Here is a 26,928-nt window from a genome sequence, read left to right on the forward strand (position 1 = left end):
GATGATGGTGATGATGGTATTGATGATGATGATGATGATGATATTGATGATGATGCTGATGATGATGATAATGATGATGATGATGATGGTGATGATGATGATAATGATGATGATGATGATGATAATGATGATGATGATGATGGTGATGATGGTATTGATGATGATGATGATGATGATGATGATGATGATGATGATATTGATGATGATGATGATGATGGTGATGATGGTGATGATGATGGTATTGATGATGATGATGATGATGATGATGATGATGATGCTGATGATGATGATGATGATGATGATGATGATGATGATGATGGTATTGATGATGATGATGATGATGATGATGATGATGATGATGATATTGATGATGATGATGATGATGATGATGATGATGATGATGATGATAATGATGATGCGAAGCTACTGTACTGACGATTGTTTTTATACATTTATCTCGTATATAAGAGAAAGAGCATTACATTAATATGGATGATTGAAGGCAGCTGCTTAATCCATGCCTGGCGGCCTATTAAACGTGCCCCATTCCTATGCTGTATGTAAAATAACAAAATATGGCGTTATCATTCTCAGCCAATGGGTGGATATTTGTAATAGTTTGCTGTTGACGTCAGCAACGTGGGGCGCGCATTCCAGGGAGGGAAGAAGGTGGCGCCATCGGGCTCGTGCTCTGCTCGAGTGGGTATTTTGGATATCTGGCACAGGCCTTATAGCTTCTGCAAAATGCCTCGGGTGTAAAGGGGCCAACTATTATGGGGTACTGGGACCCCGCCGCAACGGGGTGGACAGACCGACCGCTGATGAGAGTTCGTCAGGGCAGTTAACGCGGGGACAAAGCACGCTGGACCGACAATCTTTACATACAAGATAGCCAGCAACAGACATCAAGAGGCTTGTTATCAACTCAGCTGCAGAGGGGGCGGCACTGTTTGTAGGATTAAAGGGAGAGCCTGGTGTGTAAGGTCTTCCGAGTGTGAGGGACATTTTAGTCAGACAAGTTAGCAATTGCCGTGATTTTGATACCAAGGAAACGTATCTATGGAGATATTATCTACAAAAAGAGGATCCGGTCATCCCGACCCAGTGACAGAGCGGGTTCAGTCGGAATAAATAAATTGGTCAATCTCTTTTATTTTTGTCCGCCGGGCGGCGATGTCAGCTTTCTGCCTCAACTTGCACACATCTACCGCCGCGATTTCAGCACCACCCGAACTGGAAAGCGACTGCATGGCGCACCTGCTAGATCAGGGCAACAAAACCCCACAAGAAACGGGAGGATTTCAGGGCCACTCGCTGCTACACACCGGCTCTGGAGGCCTCGGGATGGCGTTGGAAGAGGAATTAGCCATGCTTACCGGGGAGCAGGACGACGAGGAGGAGGAGGAAGAGTTATCCGAATTGGAGACGCCTGTAATGGGACAGAATACAGACTTTTTGTTGCTCTTCCGTCAAAAAGAGAAGGACTTGGTTTTAGCTGCTAAACTCGGCAAGGCACTGCTAGAGCGAAACCAAGACCTGACTAAGCAATATGAGAAAATGAACAAAGATCTTAACGATAAACTTGAGGTAAGAAGCTAGTAGTACAAACACACACTGACAAATACTGTAGGCTACCATCATGCCAGTTTCGTTTTTCAATTCTTAGTTGTTTTGGCCATCATTATTCAATTAATGTGGAGTTAAGCAGTGTATGTAAACACGTTGAACTGATTAAGACCGTACCACATTATTGGTAATGCTGTTGAGCAGACTTCACTCTTTAAACACCTGTCTTGACAGTGTTTTCAGACTGTCTACAACTTACATTTACAGCTCCAAACATCTCCACACAGTGTCATAACAGTCTAATGCCTCTTTCATGAAATCAGATTCTGGGAGCAAAACAGTACTCTTAAAGCAGACTGAGGTCACTCAATTCTTACAATGACTTTTTATTTCATTGATTTGGTTGTCTCACACAGACAGCATTGCACTAGTTAGAGGGGAGGAGTTCACAACATCTTGCAGTGTCACTAAAGCCCCCAAAACCCATAGATTCTTATATTAACCCTCTCACACCACTGCACTTGGCCTGGACTGGAACAAGTCTAATCCCCTGGAAATGTACCATGGGCATGGCCTATTGTATCTACTGTAGGATACATCTGCTCACAAAACTGATCTCTAACAACACAGTACTATGCTATGACCCAGTGCACAATATTCATCAAGCTATTTCAAAGCTTTTTAGGGGCAGTTAATATTGTTCCTTGTCCTTTTACCAACTTCGTTTTTCCAACCATGTTTTACTCCTGATGAGGCCTCTTTGTTTAGGACTGATCACCCAGCATGCCCTGTGACCAACCATGCCACCCATCCCAACCCCCCATACTCTGACCCTCTTGTGCTCTCATTAAAAGCCCACCCTCATCCCCTCACCCCCTGCCTCAGCCTTATCAAGCTATGGATAGAAGAAAAGCTGAAGCTTTGTGCTATCCTTTCAAAATCCAAGGACTAGTACTACTACTAGTCTCAGGCCTAACCTAGTCCCTCCAGTCCAGTATCATCTCTAAACCTGTCCCTTGTCTCCCCTCACCCACAGCACCTGGAGCAGGAGAAGCATGAACTGCGGCGGCGGCTGGAGAACAAGGAGGGGGAGTGGGAGGACCGTGTGGCGGAGCTGGAGACAGACGTCCAGCAGCTGCAGGGAGAGCTGGAGCGCCATCAGGTCCAGCTGAGAGAGGCCGACCGTGACAAGTCCACTGCCATCAGGGAGTTGTCAGAGCAAAACCACCGCCTGCTGGAGCAACTCAACCGGGTGAGTGGAGATAACTGTCTGTCTGTCTGTCCGTCCATCCGTCTGTCTGTCTGTCTGTCGACCACTGGGACTCAACACTGGATGTCTCAGTCTGCTGTGTTCATTTCTGGAGAGGTTACAACTATGTTCTCATATAGTATGCATACATGCACATACATACACTCTGCTTCAATCTCTTACCCCATGTCTCCATCTCATGTCTCCATCTCTCTCTCTCACACATCAATATATGCTAAGTCATCGAAATTAAAGTGGAACGTTCCCCTCTTAAACACTGAATAATTTAAAATGATTGGGCTGGGGCGGCATACTCCTTATTCAACCCTCCTGTAAATATTGATAAGTAACTACAGGCTGTTGAAACAGATTTGATATCTTAGGTAACACACAATCCGCTTTAATAGCATACAGTATGTGACTGATGGGTTAAGAACAGAGAAAGAATTACAGGATGACTGGGAGACTGGAGGAAGTAAAGGTTAATTCAGGGCCACATGCACTTTGTAGAGAGTGATGGAAGTGTGAGGAGAAGCTGTCATTAGAACAAGGTATAAACAGGGCTATCATCATTCCTCATCCTGATATTGTCCTGATCTTGTCCGTTTACACTTATAAAATTTGATCACAATCATATCACAATGTGCCTTTTAATCGTCTACACTTTTCTAAATATATGGGCACAATCCGAATGTGGACAAGTTCCGGACAAAGGACACATAATTAGCACCAGGTGTAAACGGGGCTATTGATTCGCCTCTATTCATGGCCCGGTTGGATTGATGGAGCTGAGCAATAGCAGGTAATACTGTTGATTAGACTCCCCTAAGAAGATGGATTTACTACAGCCTTCAGTCAAATCACACAATCCTAATTAATGAGGGAGGCATTGCCCTGACAGCCTAAATACCAATGAAAACTAAAAGAAACTTAGGCCAGGAGGGGAGTACACAGCGCTTCTACCAACTTGAGTCGAGGTGCAGCAAAAATCCCATAACTATCTGGAAAAACATCTGGTAAAAACTATTTTTCAGATAAACAAATAGATGTAGTGGGTTCGCACTCAAAAATATATTGCATAAAGCATTTCGGCATGTACGCTGTCACGGATGCAGTGAAAATCATTTTCACAAATGTAATACTGAAGTAAGCTTAATGCGACATCTTTTTGAGTGCGAATCCACTACACCTTTTTGTTGATCTGAATTTACGGGTTTTACGCACCCAATGAACATTCAATTCAGGACAAAAACACTCAATATTTCATGAATGTATTATCCTCTACATCAACAGAGTGTTTGAAATGATTTTACTGGTGCTCATCTTGCCACTAGCCTCTCATACCAGTCTGAGGCATCGATACAGGCATGGCGTCAATACACATAGCTGTTACTAAAAGAGACTAGCTTTCCACTCACGTGTGTCATGCTTCTGTGTGTGCTGCAGGGATATATCGATACCTAAATGCTAGAACACCTAAACCTTTGAAAGTTGGTTAAGGTTGTTAAATGGAGAACGCTTTGTGTTGACTGCAGTCAGATAGAGGAGCAGTCTCCATTTTAAAGGCCCCAGGAGATAGGTGGCTGTTGCCTGCTGAGGTGACACCGGTGACAGTGTTGTGGGTGTGGGTAACACTGCCTGTGGTGTGGTGCTGTCTGTCCTGGGAATAGATGTGAGCTGCAGTCAGGCAGATGCTGCTTCCTTCCACAGCCCAGCAGGGAGAGAGCTAGCTAGCTGTCAACGGCTGTTTTTAGCCCTCATCACTAGGGCTGCTGCTGGCTGTATGCTGTCACAGATAGAGTAGCACCACCACTGTGTCATACAGACCTTCTCTCCCTCTCATTTCCATCTCTGATCAGATTAAAGTGAATTACCTGTCATCCACCATCAGTCTCTGACCATGGAGGGGTCGCTGAACTGGTCTGTTGCTATGGATCCTGCTAGGTACTTAACATAATTAAGTTGCAGTTGATTTAAAAGCAGCCCTGGTTGAAATTAAATCTGGGTAGATCTTTTGGGGTAGATGGCCTGCTTACTCCACGACTCTGAGTACACCTCCTCCTAGTGAACCCACATCACCCTGACTCTGGGAACCTCCCCAGTAGTAGAGCCACCAGAGAGAGGACTACTATTAGGATCCAAGTAGGTTTGTGTGTGTGGATAGCCCTAACCAAAGACATGGATTAGGATATATTTTTGCTTTGTAATGACATTCTTTGTAGCATTAGTAGGGATAAGGATGCTAACAGTTTTATCTACAGACAGACCTTAGTCTGGTAATATTCACTGCAAAACAAACACCCATTCGTTAATTTTCAAGGTTCTTTAGGTTCTATTCTTTAATATATATTCTCAAGCTTTAGCTCCACTCCGGACACAGTGTGTCCACTGTCTTCCAGTCTAAAATCAAGCACCCTCCCGGTAAGTGACAGAAATAAGAGGTCATCTGTTGCAGGCTGCATTAGAGAGCCTGTAAAATGGTTAGAATCCTATCATGTGCTTGACAGCTCTTCAAAGGGCCGTTCTCAAAATAAAGCTTTAAAGATTACACTCACAACAACAATGCACTCATAAAAACAGGTTTGAGAGAGGAACCAATTGTCTGCTGGAATCAAGTCTCTGATTGGATGCAGCAGGAATTAGCTTGTTGTGGAGGGGCTGGCCACAGGAAGTGATGTAAGACGCAGTGTGTAAAATGCAGCATTGAAGGGATTAGGTCATAATCCTGTGTAATAGCCTTTCCTTATTAATTAAATCAGCAGCCAGAACAACAACACTGCTCAATACTGGGCTCACAGCTAATTAAAAAACTGTCACTCAACTATTTTGTTTGTGTAGAGAAGAGTATGTGTGTGAGCCATTGCCCCTCATGTCAAAGGACAGTGCAAACCTGGCACTAATACACTAGGACACCATTCTCTATGAGCTAAACTTAAATCTACAAGAGCACACACGCCACTAACATACAGTGCATTCGGAAAGTATTCAGACCCCTTGACTTTTTCCACAGTTTGTTACTTTACAGCCTTATTCTAAAATTTATAACATAAAAATGTTCCTCATCAATCAATACCCCATAATGACAAAGCGAAAACGGGTTTTTAGAATTTTTGCAAATGTATTAAAAAGGAAAAAAAAACATATCTTATTTACATAAGTATTCAGACCCTTTGCTATGAGACTTTAAATTGAGCTCAGGTGCATCATGTTTCCATTGATCATCCTTCAGATGTTTTTACAACTTATTGGAGCCCACCTGTTGTAAATTACATTGATTGGACATGATTTGGAAAGGCACACACCTGTCTATATAAGGTCCCACAGTTGACAGTGCATGTCAGAGCAAAAACCAAGCCATGAGGTCGAAGGAATTGTCTGTAGAGCTCCGAGACAGGATTGTGTTGAGGCACAGATCTGGGGAAGGGTACCAAAACATTTCTGCAGCATTGAAGGTCCCCAAGAAAACAGTGGCCTCCATCATTCTTAAATGGAAGAAGTTTGGAACCACCAAGACTCTTCCTAGAGCTGGCCGCCTGGCCAAACTGAACAATCAGGGGAGAAGGGCCTTGGTCAGGGAAGTGACCAAGAACCCGATGGTCACTCTAACAGAGCTCCAGAGTTCCTCTATGGAGATGGGAGAACCTTCCTGAAGGACAACCATCTCTGCAGCACTCCACCAATCAGGACTTTATGGTAGATGGAAGCCACTGCTCAGTAAAAGGCACATGACAGCCCGCTTAGAGTTTGCCAAAAGCCACCTAAAGACTGTCAGACCATGAGAAACAAGATTCTCTGGTCTGATGAAACCAAGATTGAATTCTTTGGCCTGAATGTCAAGCGTCACGTCTGCAGGAAACCTGGCACCATCCCTACGGTGAAGCATGGTGGTGGCAGCATCATGCTGTGGGGATGTTTTCACCGGCAGGGACTGGGAGACAAGTCAGGATCGAGGGAAAGATCAACGGAGCAAAGTACAGAGAGATCCTTGATGAAAACCTGCTCCAGAGCGCTCAGGACCTCAGACTGGTGTGAAGGTTCACCTTCCAACAGGACAATGACCCTAAGCACACAGGCAAGACAACACAGGAGTGGCTTCGGGACAAGTCTCTGAATGTCCTTGAGTGGCCCAGCCAGAGCCCAGACTTGAAACCTATTGAACCTATTCAACAACGCTCCCCATCCAACCTGACAGAGCTTGAGAGGATCTCTAGAGAAGAATGTGAGAAACTCTCCAAATGAAGGTGTGCCAAGTTTTAGTGTCATACCCAAGAAGACTCAAGGCTGTAATCACTGCCAAAGGTGCTTTAACAAAGTACTGAGTAAAGGGTCTGAATACTTACAGTACCAGTGAAAAGTTTCTTTATTTTTACTATTTTCCATATTGTAGAATAATAGTGAAGACATCACAACTATGAAATAACACATATGGAATCATGTAGTAACCAAAAAGTGTTAAACAAATCAAAATATATTTTATATTTGAGATTCTTCAAAGTAGCCACCCTTTGCTTTGATTTCAGCTTTGCACACTCTTGGTATTCTCTCAACCAGATTCATGAGGTAGCCACCTGGAATGCATTTAAATTAACAAGTGTGCCTTGTTAAAAGTTAATTTGTGGAATTTCTTTCCTTCTTAATGCGTTTGAGCAGTTGTGTTGTGTTGTGACACGGTAGGGGTGGTATACAGAAGATAGCCCTATTTGGTAAAAGACCAAGTCCATATTATGGCAAGAACAGCTCAAATAAGCAAAGAGAAACGACAGTCCATCATTACTTTAAGACATGAAGGTCAGTCAATCCAGAACATTTCAAGAACTTTGAAAGTTTCTTCAAGTGCAAAAAAAAAACGATTTAATCCTTTTTAGAATAAGGCTGTAACGTAACAAAATGTGGAAAAGGTCAAGGGGTCTGAATACTTTCCGAACTTACTGTATTCATCACCCTCTGTAACGATCGACATATAGAGGAGAAGGAGAAGACCAAGGTGCAGCGTGGTAAGTATTCATAATTCCTTTTAATGAATACGAATACTAGAACAAAACAACAAAAACGATAAACGAACAGTTTTGCAAGGTGACATACACTAAACAGAAAACAATCACCCACCAACACAGGTGGGAACAGGCTACCTAAGTATGATTCTCAATCAGAGACAACAATAGACAGCTGCCTCTGATTGAGAACCATACCAGGCCAAACACACAGAAATACAAAACAAGGACAACATAGAACACCAGACATAGAATGCCCACCCAAACTCACGCCCTGACCAACCAAAATAGAGACAAAAAAGGATCTCTACGGTCAGGGTGTGACACCCACAGAACACAGCCATGTAGAGACACACACAGACACAGACACAGACACTTACACAGACACACTTACTGTATTACTAATACAGACGTAAAGAAAAAAACACCTACAGTAAACCCAGTGGTGTCTGGTAGGCTGGGCTGGGGTGTGAGCTTGGCCAATCATCTAGGGCAGGGTTCCTCAAATGGCGGCTCGCGGGCCAAATTTATTTTATTTTATTGTTGGACATAAAAGACTGTAAAAACACCAGCAAATCAGTGATTTTAATTTTGAGAATCTGTTCCAAAGTATTCTCACATGTAATAGAGAGAATCAGGTAACTGGCAAAATAAAGGAAATACCATCATAAAGTGTCTTAATAGGGCATTGGGCCAGCACGAGCCAGAACAGCTTCAATGCACCTTGGCATAGATTCTGGAACTCTTCTGGGGGGATGTGACATCATTCTTCCACGAGAAATTCCATAATTTGGTGTTTTGTTGATGGTGGTAGAAAACGCTGTTTCTGGCACCACTCCAGAATTTCCCATTAGTGTTCAATTGGGTTGAGATCTGGTGACTGAGACGGGCATATGGTTTACATAGTTTTCATACACATCAAACCATTCGTTGACCATTCGTGCCCTGTGGATGGGGGAATTGTCATCCTATGGGGGCATAGCCATGGAAGGCAAAATAATGGCCTGCCCAGCATTTTTATACATGCTCTAAGGATGCTGGGATGTTCATTTCTTAATAAACTTAGGAAACACACTTGTGTGGAAACAACACCTGCTTTTAATATACTTTGTATCCCTCATTTACTCTACTGTTTCCATTATTTTGGCAGTTACCTGTATATGTGATCATATTTGTAATTTTTATTAGGATCCCCCATTAGCTAACGCCGTAATGCTAGCTAATCTTCCTGGTGTCCAACACCAATTAATAAGACATTACAAATCAAGACTTCACAAACATTCAACAAGTAGACCATACAGACAATTAAAATACCTGACAGGAAACACACTTAACAGTCAGTTGATGCTTTCTATTTCCTGTCCAGTCATATGGTCTATCACATTAGATGTTCTTTTATTTGGGATGGATTTACTTTTTTTCCTGGGAAATATCGATTGGTAAAGAGTTCTGTTCAGCTATGGCTCTATATACAAATGTAAGCAAGGTTTGAAATGATTGTTTTAGTCAAATATTATATATGTTTGGGCTTCTTGCAGTCTACATCCACTCAACAACAAAAAACTAACTGTAATGAGCTGACTGTATTACCAAGGGCCATGGCTCTGTTCTGCTTCGTTCCTGTCACAGGTCTCTGTTCTAATAACCACCTGTATACAACACACGCGCCTCTCCAGGCCATCAGTTGTGATGATGATCAGAAACACGTGCTGCTGCTCCCATACTCTGTCTGTAGCCATCAGGGATTCTGACAATATAGCTTCAACTGGAAGACTGACTGATGTCATGTTTTAGGGGATTTCATCATCTACACTCTTAGATAGTCTGTGACTATCATTAAATGGAAAGACTGTTATTTTATCAATCAATTCTCTATGTATAGTTATTATTATGTGATTAAACTAATTATGTAAACTTTAATTAACTAGGTAGTTGGGGCACCACGGGAAAGTGTTTATAGAGTCTCTATTTCCCGAATCAACTCTTCAGATATTTTCATATCTTATAGAGTACAGTCTTGTATTAATGTATTGTTATTACCTCATCAGTTCTCATTACTGAACGTTGCAAACCCTTGGATATCTGCACGAACCTTAGCCTCCGTAATGAATCAGCGATATACAAATTGGCTTAATTATTTATTTACTAACTAAGTAAACAAATCACAGAAATACATAAACAAACAATATAGTCATTGGTTACTAACACAATGCATTGATAAGTCCCTAGTCGACTAAACCGGTATGACGGCTTGGTAGACAATGGAAAGGGATGGGGACAGATAAAGAGCGGGATAGATAAAAATTGGTTCACTACACACAATTGATAATTATATTCATTGAAATGCTAATCCTTTGCACATGAACGGCCGCTCATTCAAAAATTATTGCAATGTATATATTTACGCCTGTATGTCGTGGTTGTCTTCTCTGTTGGAATCGCCAGTAAGTCTGCTGGAGAGTCAGTTCATCAGAGAGTCTCTGGTTAACTTCCCCAGAAGTCACAATGTCTTTCGTGGTTGTAGCTTTCTCAGCGGCTCTGGATAGTGTTTGTTGTAATGGATAAGTCAGGCACACAGATGGTCGTTGCATAGAATAGATACTTCTGCGGTTGTCGGTATTCTCGTACTAGTCTTACGTAATTTCCAGCTGCAGACTAGTAATTCTACGTCTATGATTTGCTCTTGTTCTGTAGTGATCGATAGTCTCAGAGTTGAACCATTTCCAGCCGTGTAGCCAAAGGTCCACGCTGTATGTTCTCCGTAGCCGATAGAGTTGTAGTTCTTAAAACCACTTCACATGTAGCGTCAGCTGCATGTTTTCTAGTCTAATGTACATTTCGTCAGGAGTGGGTTTTATACACTTCTGAGAAAAGGACGGTCTATGGCGTAATGTCTATACTCACGTGGGCGTGGCCACTGATTTGGTTAACTTGAAATGAAAACCCATATTTTCTCATTTAGAAGGTTAACATCACATTACATCTTTTCACAAATAGCTTAATGTTTCATCACATACGTTTCACAATATTTAGATGTAACCCCATAATTAAAAAGTGTACACAACCAAAGACACAGTATTGAGTGTTTCCTGTCCTTCATGAGATCACCAAATAAAACACACTCGTCATGACTGTCCCTTAAGTGGCCATGGACCACTCCCACATTCTCAAAAATAGAAATATTGTTTAATTATTCAAACTTTTGATGTCCAAAGGTCTCTCTGTATTTTATGACCGCCATAAAACAGCCGACTTCCTGCTCTCCCCCTCTACGAGAGAGAACACGCTGTAGAGCGGACCCACTGTAACATGATCCTTCAGATCGTCACAGGAGAGTTATGACAGTGGTGACTCGAGAAACCTTGGAGAACCTTAAGGAACCCCTTCAGATAGATATGTTAGGCCACCCGTGGGAGTAAGTGTCATTCCTGTTTATCTGTTCTGTTGTATTGTCATCACATGTTAAAGTTGAACACTGACAGTTTTGTAGCTTTAATGTGGCTTTCAGAGGTGTAGGAGTTCCTTGAGCCTATGCAAATCCCCAAATTGGAATAGTTACCACTTTATTACTATATGCAATCATGTTAATATCAAATCAAATTTTATTTGTAACATGCACCGACCGAATAGAGGTGTAGACCTGACAGTGAAATGCTTACTTACAAGCCCTTAACCAACAATGCAGTTTTAATAAAAATAAGTGTTAAGTAAAAAATAGATAAATTACAAATAACAAATAATTAAAGAGCAGCAGTAAAATAAAAGTAGCGAGGCTATATACAGGCTGTTCCGGTACAGAGTCAATGTGCGGGGGCACCGGTTAGTCGAGGTAATTGAGGTAATATGTACATGTAGGTAGTGTTAAAGTGACTATGCATAGATAATAAACAGAGTAGCAGCAGTGTACAAAAGGGGGGGGGGGACAATATAAATAGTCTGGGTAGCCATTTGATTAGCTGTTCAGGAGTCTTATGGCTTGGGGGTAGAAGCTGTTAAGAAGCCTTTTGGACCTAGACTTGGCACTCCGGTACTGCTTGCCGTGCAGTAGCAGAGAGAACAGTCTATGACTAGGGTGGCTGGAGTCTTTGACTCCTTTAGGGACTTCCTCTGACACCACCTGGTATAGAGGTCCTGGACGGCAGGAAGCTTGGCCCCAGTGATGTACTGGGCCGTACGCACAACGCTCTGTAGTACCTTGTGGTCAGAGGCCGAGCAGTTGTCATACCAGTAGGTGATGCTACCAGTCAGGATGGTCTCGATGGTGCAGCTGTAGAACTTGTTGAAATTCTGAGGACCCATGACAAATCTTTTCAGTCTCCTGAAGGGGAATAGGCTTTGCCGTGCCCTCAACATGACTGTCTTGGTGTGTTTGGATCATGATAGTTTGTTGTTGATGTGGACACCAAGAAACTTGAAGCTCTCAACCTTCTCCACTACAGCCCCGTCGATGAGAAAGTGGGCGTGCTCAGTCATCCTTTTCCTGTAGTCCACGATTATCTCCTTTGTCTTGATCACTTTGAGGGAGAGGTTGTTATCCTGTCATCACACGGCAAGGTCTCTGACCCCCTTCCAATAGGCTGCCTCATCGTTGTCGGTGATCAGGCCTACCAGTATTGTGTCGTCGGCAAACTTATTGATGGTGTTGGAGTCTTGCCTGGCCATGCAGTCATGAGTGAGTACAGGAGGGGTTGGCTGTGCAATGTCAAGTTGCAACACAGACGCCTGACATGTACACACATTGACTTGTGAGTCATCTTCAACCATACGTGTATACTGTAGCTTGAACTGTACAGTATGTTCAGTTCAGGGGTTCCTTGTTACCTACCCTTACCACCTGGGGGTGGCCCGTCAGGAAGTCCAGGATCCAGTTGCAGGGAGGTGTTTAGTCCCAGGGTCTTTAGCTTAGTGATGAGCTTTGAGGGAACTATGGTGTTGAACGCTGAGCTGTAGTCAATGAATAGCATTCTCACATAGGTGTTCCTTTTGTCCAGGTGGGAAAGAGCAGGGTGGAGTGCCATAGAGATTGCATCATCTGTGGATCTGTTGGGGCGGTATGCAAATTGGAGTGGGTCTAGGGTTTCTGGGATAATGGTGTTGATGTGCGCCATGAATAGCCTTTCAAAGCACTTCATGGCTACAGACGTGTCTTGACGTGTAGTCATTTAGGCAGGCTACCTTAGTGTTCTTGGGCACAGGGACTATGGTGGTCTGCTTGAAACATGTTGGCATTACAGACTCAGTTAGGGACAGGTTGAAAATGTCAGTGAAGACACTTGCCAGTTGGTCAGTGCATGCTCGGAGTACACGTCCTAGTAATCCGTCTGACCCTGCGGCCTTGTGAATGTTGACCTGTTTAAAGGTCTTACTCACATCGGCTATGGAGAGTGTGATCACACAGTCGTCCGGAACAGCTGATGCTCTCATGCATGCTTCAGTGTTGCTTGCCTCGAAGTGAGCATAGATGTATGAATTAGAGGTCGACCGAATATGATTTTTCAACGCTGATAACGATAACGATTATTGGATGACCAAAAAAAAGCCAATACCGATTAATCGGACGATTCTTTAAATTTTTTAATTTGTAATAATGACAATTACAACAATACTGAATGAACACTTATTTTAACTTAATATAATACATCAATAAAATCAATTTAGCCTCAAATAAATAATGAAATATGTTCAATTTGGTTTAAACAATGCAAAAACAAAGTGTTGGAGAAGAAAGTAAAAGTGCAATATGTGCCATGTAAGAAAGCTAACGTTTAAGTTCCTTGCTCAGAACATGAGAACATATGAAAGCTGGTGGTTCCTTTTGACATGAGTCTTCAATATTCCCAGGTAAGAAGTTTTAGGTTGTAGTTATTATAGGAATTATAGGACTATTTCTCTCTATATACGATTTGTATTTCATATAGCTTTGACTATTGGATGTTCTTATAGACACTTTAGTACTTCCAGTGTAACAGTATAGCTTCCGTCCCTCTCCTCGCTCCTACCTGGGCTCGAACCAGGAACACATCGACAACAGCCACCCTCGAAGCAGCGTTACCCATGCAGAGCAAGGGGAACAACTACTCCAAGTCTCAGAGCGAGTGACGTTTGAAACGCTATTAGCGCACACCCCGCTAACTAGCTAGCCATTTCACATCGGTTACACCAGCCCTTCTTGGGAGTTGATAGGCTTGAAGTCATAAACAGCGCAAAGCACAGCGACGAGCTGCTGGCAAAACGCACGAAAGTGCTGTTTGAATGAATGCTTACTAGCCTGCTGGTGCCTACCATCGCTCAGTCAGACTGCTCTATAAAATCATAGACTTAATTATAACATAATAACACACAGAAATACGAGCCTTAGGTCATTAATATGGTCGAATCCGGAAACTATCATCTCGAAAACAAAACGTTTATTCTTTCAGTGAAATACGGAACCGTTCCGTATTTTATCTAATGGATGGCATCCATAAGTCTAAATATTACTGTTACATTGCACAACCTTCAATGTTATGTCATAATTACGTAAAATTCTGGCAAATTAGTTCGCAACGAGCCAGGCGGACCAAACTGTTGCATAAACCCTGACTCTGAACGCAAGAGAAGTGACACAATTTCACCTGGTTAATATTGCCTGCTAACCTGGATTTCTTTTAACTAAATATGCAGGTTTAAAAATATATACTTCTGTGTATTGATTTTAAGAAAGGCATTGATGTTTATGGCTAGGTACAGTCGTGCAACGATTGTGCTTTTTTCGCAAATGCGCTTTTGTTAAATCATCCCCCGTTTGGCAAAGTTGGCTGTCTTTGTTAGGAAGAAATAGTCTTCACACAGTTTGCAATGAGCTAGGTGGCCCAAACTGCTGACACTGTTGCAAGAGAAGTGACACCATTTCTCCCAGTTAAAAGAAATTCATTTTAGCAGGCAATATTAACTAAATATGCAGGTTTAAAATATATATACTTGTGTATTGATTTTAAGAAAGGCATTGATGTTTATGGTTAGGTACACGTTGGAGCAACGACAGTCCTTTTTCCGCGAATGCCACCACATCAATTATATGCAACGCAGGACACGCTAGATAAACTAGTAATATCATCAACTATGTGTAGTTAACTAGTGATTATGATTGATTGATTGTTTTTATAAGATAAGTTTAATGCTAGCTAGCAACTTACCTTGGCTTCTTACTGCATTCGCGTAACAGGTGGGTTCCTCGTGGAGTGCAATGTAATCAGGTGGTTAGAGCGTTGGACTAGTTAACCGTAAGGTTGCAAGATTGAATCCCCGAGCTGACAAGGTAAAAATCTGTCGTTCTGCCCCTGAACAAGGCAGTTAACCCACCGTTCCTAGGCCGTCATTGAAAATAAGAATGTGTTCTTAACTGACTTGCCTAGTTAAATAAAGGTGTAAAAAAATATATATAAAAAAATAAATAAAAAATACCAATTTCCAATTGTTATAAAAACTTGAAATCGGCCCTAATTAATCGGCCATTCTGATTAATCGGTCGACCTCTAGTATGAATATTACATTAGAATATGTAATATGCACACACTTTCAAGGGCAATTGAAATTTGCAGTGTATAAACTTAACACGATGACCAGGAAGGACATTTACTCTTAATGGGTGGAAGCCACGCCTCCACTCTTCTGATAGACTGCCGCCTCTACAATATATTATTAAAAAGGTTCAACGTTCAACCCCGTCCCATCACAAAAAGGTTCTGGTTTTAACCTTTACACAGGGGTTTCTCGAAGACTCATTTCAGAGGGGTTCCTTAAGGAACCTTTTGGAACTAGATAGGTTCCCCCTGTGTGACAATTTTTAGAATCCCAAAAGATTCTTCCAGGCTCCTTTACTTCTAAGAGTGTGGGTCCATAGACTAGTGTACACTGTGCTATGACTAAGGGAAATGCCAGAGAAATATGGCCACCAAGTCACACAGCTCCACCAGTCATGTCTCCTCTCTCTGGTTGCTATGACAACCCGGGTGTCACATGTGAGATTCCATGTGTTGCCATAGAAATGTGCTCTGCATCACTGTGTGCTGTATAGCCAACCCAATGTCAGGTTGCTACACAGACCCCCTGACATGTACACACATTGACTTGTGAGTCATCGTCAACCATGCGTGTATACTGTAGCTTGAACTGTACAGTATGTTCTGCTTCCTGAGGAGAGGGCAGAGAGAGAAAGAGGGAACAGATAAGCCATTGGAAATCCCTGACTTAATTAGCTATGTTAAAAAATAAGAGGATACAAGTGCCCTACCCCCTCTCAATTTCACACCCATAGGCGTAAGCAAGAACATTACACCGGAAACCTCAGAAAATCTGTTACGTTCTTGTATTATACATACGCTATGGATTAGGTTTGTATGTAGCAAAGGTATGTTTCCTCTCCTATCAAAGACTAGTGTAAATGAAAAAGTTTAGAGAATCTTGTGATTTTCCCTTTGAAAGAGAATGACTTGGCACAAGTTACCTTTGTGGCCGAACTCTGGAGGAAGAATGAGCGTTACGCTAGTCTCTCAGTTGATTGAGCCCTAGTTTGTTGGCCTGGATTCTGTCACAATAGTCCGTTTTCCCCCATGTACTGATCATGCTTGATCTGGGATCTGAGGATTTGACGCTCGGATTAGGGGAAATATCAGTAAATCTGGCAAACCACAGTGAAATATCCTGTTCCTCCTGTAATCTCAATCTGCCAGGCGCAGTGTGATACTGGGTCAAATGTCACGTTCCCACTGTGACTGGGCTCTGTATAGACATCCACTGAGGAGAGATACATCAGTCAGGTCAGAGAGGAAGAGCTGTATGCATCATCCTGGCCTGGTTAGGAGAATGTGAAGCTCATTCCGAATGGCAGAGTAGAGCTGGTGTGTTGTACACTATGTCTGAATGTCTATAAATGCATCAAAGCGAATATGATTGTGCATTTAATGTAGGTTACATATCATTCCTCCCATGCATCGCTGGGGACAACAAGGTGCCATTATGAAAAAGGGGTACATGGACTTAGATGTGGAAGGGATTCAATGCTGAAAGAGCCTCAAAAAAATGTTTCCTTCTTGTTGTAAGCACAGTGCACGTACCAAACTCTTCCTGTGATATGGTACAACTGAAAGTGTCTAGTTTACAGATTGTTCTGCCCTTGGTTACCCAGACAGAATGCATCAATATTACAACTCCTCTCTGAGTTATTTAAGGACACAAGTGCATCAAGTGTGAATGGAAGTCGGCCATTTTTTACAGCAGACATTAGAGTGGAATTCTCATTTCACCTTTAAAAGCGTTCCAAAAAACACTACGCCATGCTGCTTTCCAAATCTCGAACAGCTGTCCAATGCAGAAACCATTACCCTCTCACCTAAATCTTAAATTCACTTACAGTAGACTTACTGTAGTAGAAAAGATAACACGGACATGGCATTAGAGAGTGGCTGTAGCCTTCTTCTGACCTGTCTCATGCAGTCACTACTCACCAAGGCCTTACCAGTCACCAGTGTGGCCAACACTGCAACCACTGACTGAAAAACCTATAAACATCACACTGCTACCTAGAGGCAAACATATTGAAAATCCTGCCACGGATATTATCTTTGTAAACCCATGTAGAGATTTGATTCCACCTGGTTCTTATTTGTCAGAGGTAGTATACACCTGACCTTTGATTGTGGACAGGAATCAACCTGTTGGATGAGTGTTCTCTAGAATCTCTAATGAGGACACAGATCTATTAGATTCTAAACACTGAAGTTCCATGATGGAGTGAAATACTGTAGTCAGAGAATTGTGTAAACGCATCGTACAGGCAGTTTATCATATCTCTATATTCTCAGTAAGATCTGTTAAGTTGAATTTGTCTCTAAATCAATGATTGCTTTGTTATATGGCATTTATATTTCTCAGTGCAGAGGCTGGAGAGGAGTGAGTGAGTGGTATCCCGGATTCCACCGTCCATTACCATGGCAGTGATGATGACAATCAGAGTCTGGGCTTCCTGAGTGCAGCCTCGCTTATGCTAATGAAGTTCTGTCGGTCTGACTTTGCGATCTGCACTCGGCCGGTAGGCAGTGGGGTGATCAGAACAGTCCAATGATCTCAGCCAGGGAAGGGGCTTCTCCTGCACTCTGCTGCACTCAGAAGGAGGGGCCCAGCTTCAAATGGAACATTCCAGATTCTAAAGGCCAAGAGTTACTCAAACCTGTGCTTTCACAGGAACAGTTATACTGTGCAGCTGAATGTACCAGTTCCAGGAATACTGTGGTGACTCAGAGGTAACATTGTGTCAAATCAAATAGCACTCAAAGCATTTACAATGTTGGTTACTCACTCAGAATGTGTCTCACCATGGGCTCCCGAGTGGCGCAGCGGTCTAGAGGCATCACTACAGTCCCTGGTTCGTATCCAGGCTGTGTAGCATCTGGCCGTGATTGGGAGTCCCATAGGGCGGCGCACAATTGGCCCAGCGTTGTCCGGGTTTGGGCGGGGTAGGCTGTCATCGTAAATAAGAATTTGTTCTTAACTGACTTGCCTAGTTAAATAAATGTTAAATCAAATAAAAATGTATAGATTGTGCAATGTGAAGTATGTAAGGGGCATTAGTGTGTGTGGTCAATATGTTGTGAACATTTCATTGTGTGTGAGTGTGGCAGTATTGTTGTGCATAAGGAGTGATGTCACGCTGCTCTGAATCAAGCGCTGGAGGGATGAGTTATGTTCCCAGAGCTGTGGTGAACACTAGGCTCCTTGCTGAGAGACGCACTCAAAGCAGAAACAAAAAACAGGAGTTGCTCTACACTGAACAACAGACTGCATAATACTGAACTGTTCTGAATTATGACTTTACAACACTACCCTTATGCACTTTGTATTATATGCAGAATATGTTTATTTGTAATCTGGTAATGCCCATGAGGGAGTAAATAAAGTTGAATGTTATTCAATTATTTCCTAATGTCTTTTGTGCTAACACCCTGTGTCTGGGGTGTGTTTCGTCTCCAGGCTACAGAGGTGGAGAGGCAGCTGTCCACTCAGGTCCACTCGTTACGGGATGACTTCAGAGAGAAGAGCGTCTCCACCAACCAGCACATGACACGACTAGAGAGCCTACAGGCTGAGGTGAGACTAGAGGGCCTACCGGCTGAGGTGAGACTAGAGGTACTACCGGCTGAGGTGAGACTAGAGGGCCTACCGGCTGAGGCGATACTAGAGGGCCTACCGGCTGAGTCGAGACTAGAGGGCCTACCGGCTGAGTCGAGACTAGAGGGCCTACCGGCTGAGTCGAGACTAGAGAGCCTACCGGCTGAGTCGAGACTAGAGAGCCTACCGGCTGAGTCGAGACTAGAGAGCCTACCGGCTGAGTCGAGACTAGAGAGCCTACCGGCTGAGTCGAGACTAGAGAGCCTACCGGCTGAGTCGAGACTAGAGAGCCTACCGGCTGAGTCGAGACTAGAGAGCCTACCGGCTGAGTCGAGACTAGAGAGCCTACCGGCCGAGTCGAGACTAGAGAGCCTACCGGCCGAGTCGAGACTAGAGAGCCTACCGGCCGAGTCGAGACTAGAGAGCCTACCGGCCGAGTCGAGACTAGAGAGCCTACCGGCCGAGTCGAGACTAGAGAGCCTGCCGGCCGAGTCGAGACTAGAGAGCCTGCCGGCCGAGTCGAGACTAGAGAGCCTGCCGGCCGAGTCGAGACTAGAGAGCCTGCCGGCCGAGTCGAGACTAGAGAGCCTGCCGGCCGAGTCGAGACTAGAGAGCCTGCCGGCCGAGTCGAGACTAGAGAGCCTGCCGGCCGAGTCGAGACTAGAGAGCCTGCCGGCCGAGTCGAGACTAGAGAGCCTGCCGGCCGAGTCGAGACTAGAGAGCCTGCCGGCCGAGTCGAGACTAGAGGGCCTGCCGGCCGAGTCGAGACTAGAGGGCCTGCCGGCCGAGTCGAGACTAGAGGGCCTGCCGGCCGAGTCGAGACTAGAGGGCCTGCCGGCCGAGTCGAGACTAGAGGGCCTGCCGGCCGAGTCGAGACTAGAGGGCCTGCCGGCCGAGTCGAGACTAGAGGGCCTGCCGGCCGAGGCGAGACTAGACGAGACTAGATGGTCTACCGGCCGAGGCGAGACTAGAGAGCCTACCGGGCGAGACTAGACAGCCTACCGGGCGAGACTAGAGAGCCTACCGGGCGAGACTAGAGAGCCTACCGGGCGAGACTAGAGGGCCTGCCGGCCGAGGCGAGTCTAGAGGGCCTGCCGGCCGAGGCGAGTCTAGAGGGCCTGCCGGCCGAGGCGAGTCTAGAGGGCCTGCCGGCCGAGGCGAGTCTAGAGGGCCTGCCGGCCGAGGCGAGTCTAGAGGGCCTGCCGGCCGAGGCGAGTCTAGAGGGCCTGCCGGCCGAGGCGAGTCTAGAGGGCCTGCCGGCCGAGGCGAGTCTAGAGGGCCTGCCGGCCGAGGCGAGACTAGAGGGCCTGCCGGCCGAGGCGAGACTAGACGAGACTAGATGGTCTACCGGCCGAGGCGAGACTAGAGAGCCTACCGGCCGAGGCGAGACTAGAGAGCCTACCGGGCGAGACCAGAGAGCAACCGGCCGAGGCGAGACTAGAGAGCCTACCGGGCGAGACCAGAGAGCCACCGGCCGACTACCGGCTGAGGCGAGCCACATGGCCTACCGGCTGAGGTGAGACTAGAGAGCCTACATGGCCTACCGGCTGAGGTGAGACTAGAGAGCCTACATGGCCTACCAGCTGAGGTGAGACTAGAGCCTACGGGCTGAGGTGAGACTAGAGCCTACGGGCTGAGGTGAGACTAGAGCCTACGGGCTGAGGTGAGACTAGAGCCTACGGGCTGAGGTGAGACTAGAGCCTACGGGCTGAGGTGAGACTAGAGAGCCTACGGGTTGAGGTGAGACTAGAGAGCCTACAGTGCCTACCGGCTGAGGCGAGACTAGAGAGCCTACCGGCTGAGGCGAGACTAGAGATGCTACCGGCTAAGGCGAGACTAGAGAGTCTACTCCAGGAGGTACGAGACTAGAGAGCCTACCGGCTGAGGCGAGACTAGAAAGCCTACAGGCTGAGGTGAGGCATGGGAATGGGAATCAACCTGTTGGATGAGTGTTCTCTAGAATATCTAATGAGGACACAGATCTATTAGATTCTAGACACTGAAGTTCCATGATGGAGTGAAATACTGTAGTCAGAGAATTGTGTAAACGCATCGTACAGTGTGTACAGGCAGTTTATCATATCTCTATATTCTCAGTAAGATCTGTTAAGTTGAATTTGTCTCTAAATCAATGATTGCTTTGTTATATGGCATTTATATTTCTCAGCGCAGAGGCTGGAGAGTGAGTGAGTGGTATCCCGGATTCCACCGTCCATTACCATGGCAGTGATGATGACAATCAGAGTCTGGGCTTCCTGAGTGCAGCCTCACTTATGCTAATGAAGTTCTGTCGGTCTGACTTTGCGATCTGCACTCGGCCGGTAGGCAGTGGGGTGATCAGAACAGTCCAATGATCTCAGCCAGGGAAGGGGCTTCTCCTGCACTCTGCTGCATTCAGAAGGAGGGGCCCAGCTTCAAATGGAACATTCCAGACTAGAGCCTATGGGCTGAGGTGAGACTAGAGAGCCTACAGGCTGAGGTGAGACTAGAGAGCCTACAGGCTGAGGTGAGACTAGAGAGCCTACAGTGCCTACCGGCTGAGGCGAGACTAGAGAGCCTACCGGCTGAGGCGAGACTAGAAAGCCTACAGGCTGAAGTGAGGCATGGGCGGAGTCATTTTTAACCGTCTCAAAAATCAATACCTTCCTTAAAATGTATTTCAACTTGACAGATATTACCTATGAAATATATCCCCAGTCATTATCAAAAGTGTTGTTTATTTAAAATGTTCTTTTAAAATGCTGTGTGGGTTTGAAAAAGTAATATCCTGAGATATTAGAATATACACACCTCAAGTTGTGCTTGCTATCAAACTAATTCAAACAGTTGAGTTATGTGAACAAATATACAAATCTGTTTTTCCTCCTTTTCTATCAATCATTCCCTGTTCCCCTCCTCTAATACCGTGATTTAATCCTTCCTCTTGACTGGAGCAGCAAGGGCTGGAAGTGAGTGGTTATATTGGTTTGTCTGCATGCTGCATGTCACGTGTGTACATGTCCAACTGTACTTCTATGGAGCGTGAGATACTGTAGCCTACCAGGGGAATACACAGTAATATCAGTCATGTGTAATATCAGCCATTTAGCTCAGGGTCATAGGATGATACCATGACATACAGTACAGTATATAATATCTCTCAGCCTCCTCTTTTAAAGTGGGTCTTATTGGAGAGGAATAACCCACTGCGGAGACCGCGCTGTAATTGGGTGAAAACAATACCATTCTATATTTAGCTCAGATATACTGCAATGTCTGGGTGTTCGCAGGATTGCAACGGGTGTTCTTAATGTGACAAGGATGAATATGTCACAGTCCTGCTAGACAAAGAAAATCACAGCAATGTCAACCGAAATGTCTGAAGGACACACGGAGAACATAAAGCTACAAAGATGTCCACATGATGGCAAAGTCAGTGAGCTGAGCTGTACACGCAATGTCAGCCTCCTGCGCTGTGAAGGAGACCATCAGACGTAGGTCAAAGCATGGCTGGGGGATAACGAGAAAGAACATGAGCTGATGTTTGTTTAATGGAGTAAGCTGCTCAGCTGGCTACCGAACATATTACACACAAACTCGCCTTGTATCTCTAGAAATGTGCGGTGTTCGTGCAATGTTAGCCTTCAGTCCACTGTACAGTATCGACTGATGAAGTAATAGACTGTTATCAGGTTTATTTGGAATATCAACTTATCGCAGAGACATTCCTGTATGTGAGGGAGGCAGAAACCGCCTACTCCTAATCGCCTATGCTAGGCAACAAACATTCTTTGGACCAGGGGGAGTACTTTAATCTTCTGGAAGATTTGAACTCTCCTCAGAGTCATGAAAGAAACAGGTTAACACTAGAGGGCTAACACTGAGTGCAGATAGCTACCAAAACAGTTTCTCCTATCTGTCCTTGGTTCCATAGCACAATGTGTAACTTGGCTATTGGGGTTATGTATTTTGTCAGATTAAGATGCTGTCGGAGCGTAAGAGAGAGCTGGAGGATCAGGTTAATGCCGTACTAGAGGAAAACGAGCTACTGCAGAACACTGTTGACGACCTGAGGGAAGGGACACTAGTGCTGGAGAAACAGTACCACGAGAAGGTCTTACAGGTACGATCTCTGACATTCTTTAGGGGTTTTGATAAAACTGTTGTACAGTGTCATAATATTCCTGTGTAATGTGTGAGTGTGTATGTTGGTGTATAGATATCTGTACAGTACGAGTATTTCTGAGTGTGTTGTGTTGATCTGTATGGTATCAGGGCTCTGTGTTGACCACTGTGTTGACCACTGTGTTGACCAGTTTGTTGACTGCTGTACATGTCCAGTTACGGCAGAGCCAGCTGGAGCTCCAGGAGGTACGGGTGTCCCACAGACATCTGAGTGCCCGCTTTGAGGAGTTCACAGAGGAGAGAAGTCTCCAAGGCCTAAGCCCAAACCCTGCCAGCCTACTCTGTGAGATAGAACAGAGCATGGAGCAAGAGGAGCAGGAGCAGGAGAGGGAGCAGGTACACACATGCAAACACACACACACAGGTGCGCATGCATGCACAAACACTGTTGATGAGAGAGAGTGGCATACAGAGATTCCTTGTTGTTCTATAAGTGATCTACAGTGTATCACGCAATGGTGGTATAGTGGTGAGCATAGCTGTCTTCCAAACAATTGGCCTGGATTCGGTTCCTGGCCATCGCAGCCAAACACTTTATGTGGACGGCAGGTAGCCTAGCGGTTAGAGCATTGGGCCGGTAACCGAAAGGTTGCTCATTTGAAACCCTAAGCAGACAATGTCAAAAAATGTAACCATAATTGCTTCAGGGATGCTGGACAATGGTGACCCTGGCCAATTGACACGTGTGTTAATACATACTTTTACATAGGAGAAATGTAAGCACTCACCAACTAATTATTATTATTATCAGTGGTCTTTGCTAAGTAGCTTTCCCTCTGTCTCCAGCTGCGTCTCCAGCTGTGGGAAGCCTACTGCCAGGTGCGCTCTCTCGTCTCCCACCTGCGAGGCAACGACATCACAGACTCAGCCCTGTCCACAGACTCCTCCATGGACGAGTCCTCTGAGACATCCTCAGCCAAGGACGTTCCCATGGGGAGCCTACATGCCAGTCTACTGGAGCTACGCAGACTCACACAGAACCTGCTAGACGGCAATGAGTCCACGGTACGGACCTTTCACACAGATATATGAAAAATACTGACCAGATATACTATACAGATATACACTGAGTATAAAACATTAGGAACCTAATATTGAGCCTCAATTAATCGGGCATGGACTACAACATGACTCCAATGCTTCCCACAGTTGTGTCAAGTTGGCTGGATGTGCTTTGGGTGGTGGACCATTCTTTATACACACAGGAAACTGTTGAGTGTGAAAACCCAACAGCGTTGCAGTTCTTGACACACTCAAACCGTTGTGCTTGGCACCTACTACCATACCCCGTTCAAAGGCACCCTCTAAATGGCACACATACACAATCCATGTCTCAATTGTCTCAAGCCTTAAAAATCGTTATTTAACCGGTCTCCTCGCCTTCATCTACATTGATTGAAGTGTATTTAACAGGTGGCATCAATAAGGTATCATAGCTTTCACCTGGATTCACCTGGTCAGTCTATGTTCCTAATGTTTTGTACACTCAGTGTATAGTTCCTCCATGCATCTAATAAAGAGTGTGAACTATTCGATACACTCAAAACTACTCAAAATTACAATTGAGTGGAAATCACAATATAATGAACCTATGTGTGTGTTGTTGTGGTTGTGTGAGCAGGGTTCTCGGCGAAGTGACGAGGAGGCTCTAGAGGACCAAGTTCGAAAGCTTGGGGAAGAGCTGAGAGGAGTGAGAGAGCTGTACGAAGCAGAGCAGGATAGAACACGGAACAGCCAAGAAGAGGTTCTACAACTCCATAATCAGGTACTACTGCACACAGAGCTTTATCATCGCTGTAACAACAGCGTTGTTATTCAAGCGAGACACATTCGATGGGATTTCTTATTTATGAGGCTGACAATGTGTCTGATAAGGGTCGCCTATGTCATTCCTCCCCTGTCCTGCAGATTGCAATGCTTTCTGTGGAGATGTGCTCTGTACAGGAGGAGAGTGAGCGTATGAGGGCCATGTCTGAAGCACGAAACCCCAGTGAACAGCTCCAAAGTGCTATACAAGACCGAGACGACGCTATTTCCAAGTAAGACCACACAAAATAACTCATCATCTGGGCACAACCAAATTGTATGTGCTTCCTGTGTAAAATCACTACCAATGTAATAGACTAGCATATAACAACAATTAGTCTTTTTACATTCATCTCCAAATAAGCAAGCCAGTCATAAACTCTCATTCAGCGGAATAAGAGCAAAGAGAGATGTTGTCTGTCTCTAAGCTGTGTGTCTGTGTGTCTGTTTGCCTTACAGGAAGAAAGTGGTGGAGACGGAGCTGGCCAAGTGTAAGATAGATATCATGTCTCTGAACAGCCAGCTCCTGGACGCCATCCAGCAGAAGCTGAACCTATCACAGCAGCTGGAGGCCTGGCAGGTGGGTCAGAGGTCAGGGGGTATGAGGGGGCACGCTAGGCCACTCATAGTGTGAGCTATTATTTGATTCGATTTAAAAACACAATTCAGCCACATGTGTATACACTGTATTTAAAATAATCGAGGGTAACACAATAATGTTTAACAACTTATTTCCATTGTTACTGAATGGACTGCCAAATTGAATGGACTGTCAAACAGAGAGATATATATATATATATAATAACAGATATGAATATGTATCTGAATGACAACATGTATAAATGATTACATTCACACAGTAATTATCATTCTTAATGTGTACTGTATTTTATTCATTAAATAAGAGTATACTAGCGGACTGAAAATGTGTGTATGGTGATCTTTTCCACACCACATCCTGTCCTCTCCTCTAGCTTACCACTGTCCAATGTGTGTGTGTGTGTAACATGTACAATACTGTACGTACTCTGAGTCGCCAATTTACACGAGTGTCTAAGGAACTAATACACTCCTCAATGAAACCTCAATGAGTTTCAACCATGGGTTTTCATTGAACATTCTGCAAACAATTAAGCAAGTAGGACGAGTAGCTAGCTAACTAAATTGAGGACTCAGTGTATGACTTTCCCTTCCCATCCTCACCCGTAACTAGCAGCTCTTTCCTCTCTCTTTCCCTGGCTGCAGTTTGCATCCTCAGGGCTCTTTACTGTGTGGCTCTTGTGGTTTCTGATCTAGTGGCCTTTCTCAGCTTCCGTACCACCCTTTCTCCCCTGTGGTACCCCCCTCCTGCCTTAGAGGTGAGCCTAGGTGTGCCATCTCGGCCTGATCCTGTCCTGTGCTCTTCCACTCTTCCATGCCATGCTGAGCCATTCCATGCCATGGCCTGCTGAATCAACAGAAATGCGCTCACCCATTCTAATCCATTTGATCACCCAAAACCAGCCACTTCCATGCCAATCTGTCACACCTTCCTTCTGCCTTCTGTTTCTCTTCTCTAAAAACCCTTGTCCTCTTTAACATCCCCTCACATTCCCTTTATCTCTCTATCGCTCTACTGTGCTCACACCCTCTCTCTCTCTGTCACTCATTCATTCTGTCTTTCTCTCTCTTAGGATGATATGCACAGTATGATTGATCAGCAGCTCATGGAAAAGCACCAGGAGGAGTGGAGGGTGACCCCCTACTCCCTCGCTGGGTCCCCTGGGGGCCCCTCCGGCCAGTCCTCCAGACGAGCCCATCGCTTCTCCGATGGAGACAAGCGGCTCTTTTCCTTCTTCAAAAAGAACTGAGCGCCTCTGGACTGGCCCGAGTAAGCAAGAGAGAGAGAAAAATAATAATTCAAATAGAGTGCAGATGTAGAGAAAATAAAGGCAAAGACTGAGTGGCAGTGAAACACACTATCAGACGGGGGGGGGGGGGGGGGGGGGGCTAAAGAGGTTCAAGGCT

At 44.7% G+C, this 26,928-nt stretch overlaps 1 protein-coding gene across 6 annotated transcripts; it reads left to right on the forward strand.

Moving 5' to 3' along the window:
* Positions 1 to 639: 639 nt before the first annotated feature.
* LOC129826181 (BICD family-like cargo adapter 1) lies at positions 640 to 26,902 on the forward strand. Of its 6 annotated transcripts, none has more exons than XR_008755002.1 (12): positions 640 to 1,587; positions 2,603 to 2,818; positions 18,814 to 18,930; positions 21,888 to 21,899; positions 22,907 to 23,053; positions 23,272 to 23,451; positions 23,902 to 24,120; positions 24,737 to 24,880; positions 25,024 to 25,154; positions 25,381 to 25,501; positions 26,167 to 26,279; positions 26,595 to 26,632. XR_008755002.1 is itself a non-coding variant. In XM_055886603.1 (12 exons), exons 1-11 carry the CDS (start codon positions 1,174 to 1,176, stop codon positions 26,275 to 26,277), a joined length of 1,761 nt encoding a protein of 586 aa, XP_055742578.1. In that variant the 5' UTR covers positions 640 to 1,173; the 3' UTR covers positions 26,278 to 26,279; positions 26,595 to 26,683. The 6 variants fall into 6 exon arrangements, 5 of the variants coding, with proteins under 5 accessions (XP_055742578.1, XP_055742575.1, XP_055742576.1 ...); XM_055886603.1 differs by having other exon boundaries at positions 26,218 to 26,279; positions 26,595 to 26,683; XM_055886600.1 differs by lacking the exon at positions 26,167 to 26,279 and having other exon boundaries at positions 26,595 to 26,902.
* The last annotated feature ends 26 nt before the right edge of the window (positions 26,903 to 26,928 follow it).

Source organism: Salvelinus fontinalis, chromosome 28 (assembly GCF_029448725.1).
Source record: "Salvelinus fontinalis isolate EN_2023a chromosome 28, ASM2944872v1, whole genome shotgun sequence".
Lineage (NCBI taxonomy): Eukaryota > Metazoa > Chordata > Actinopteri > Salmoniformes > Salmonidae > Salvelinus > Salvelinus fontinalis.

What these genes read in the sequence shown, in the direction of transcription:
- LOC129826181 (XM_055886600.1), top strand. Translation starts at nt 1,174, where the DNA reads ATGTCAGCTTTCTGCCTCAACTTGCACACATCTACCGCCGCGATTTCA. An exon ending in TAGACGGCAATGAGTCCACG is followed by an intron (nt 24,121 to 24,736) that starts GTACGGACCTTT and finishes TTGTGTGAGCAG; the next exon opens with GGTTCTCGGCGAAGTGACGA. An exon ending in CGAGACGACGCTATTTCCAA is followed by an intron (nt 25,155 to 25,380) that starts GTAAGACCACAC and finishes TTTGCCTTACAG; the next exon opens with GAAGAAAGTGGTGGAGACGG.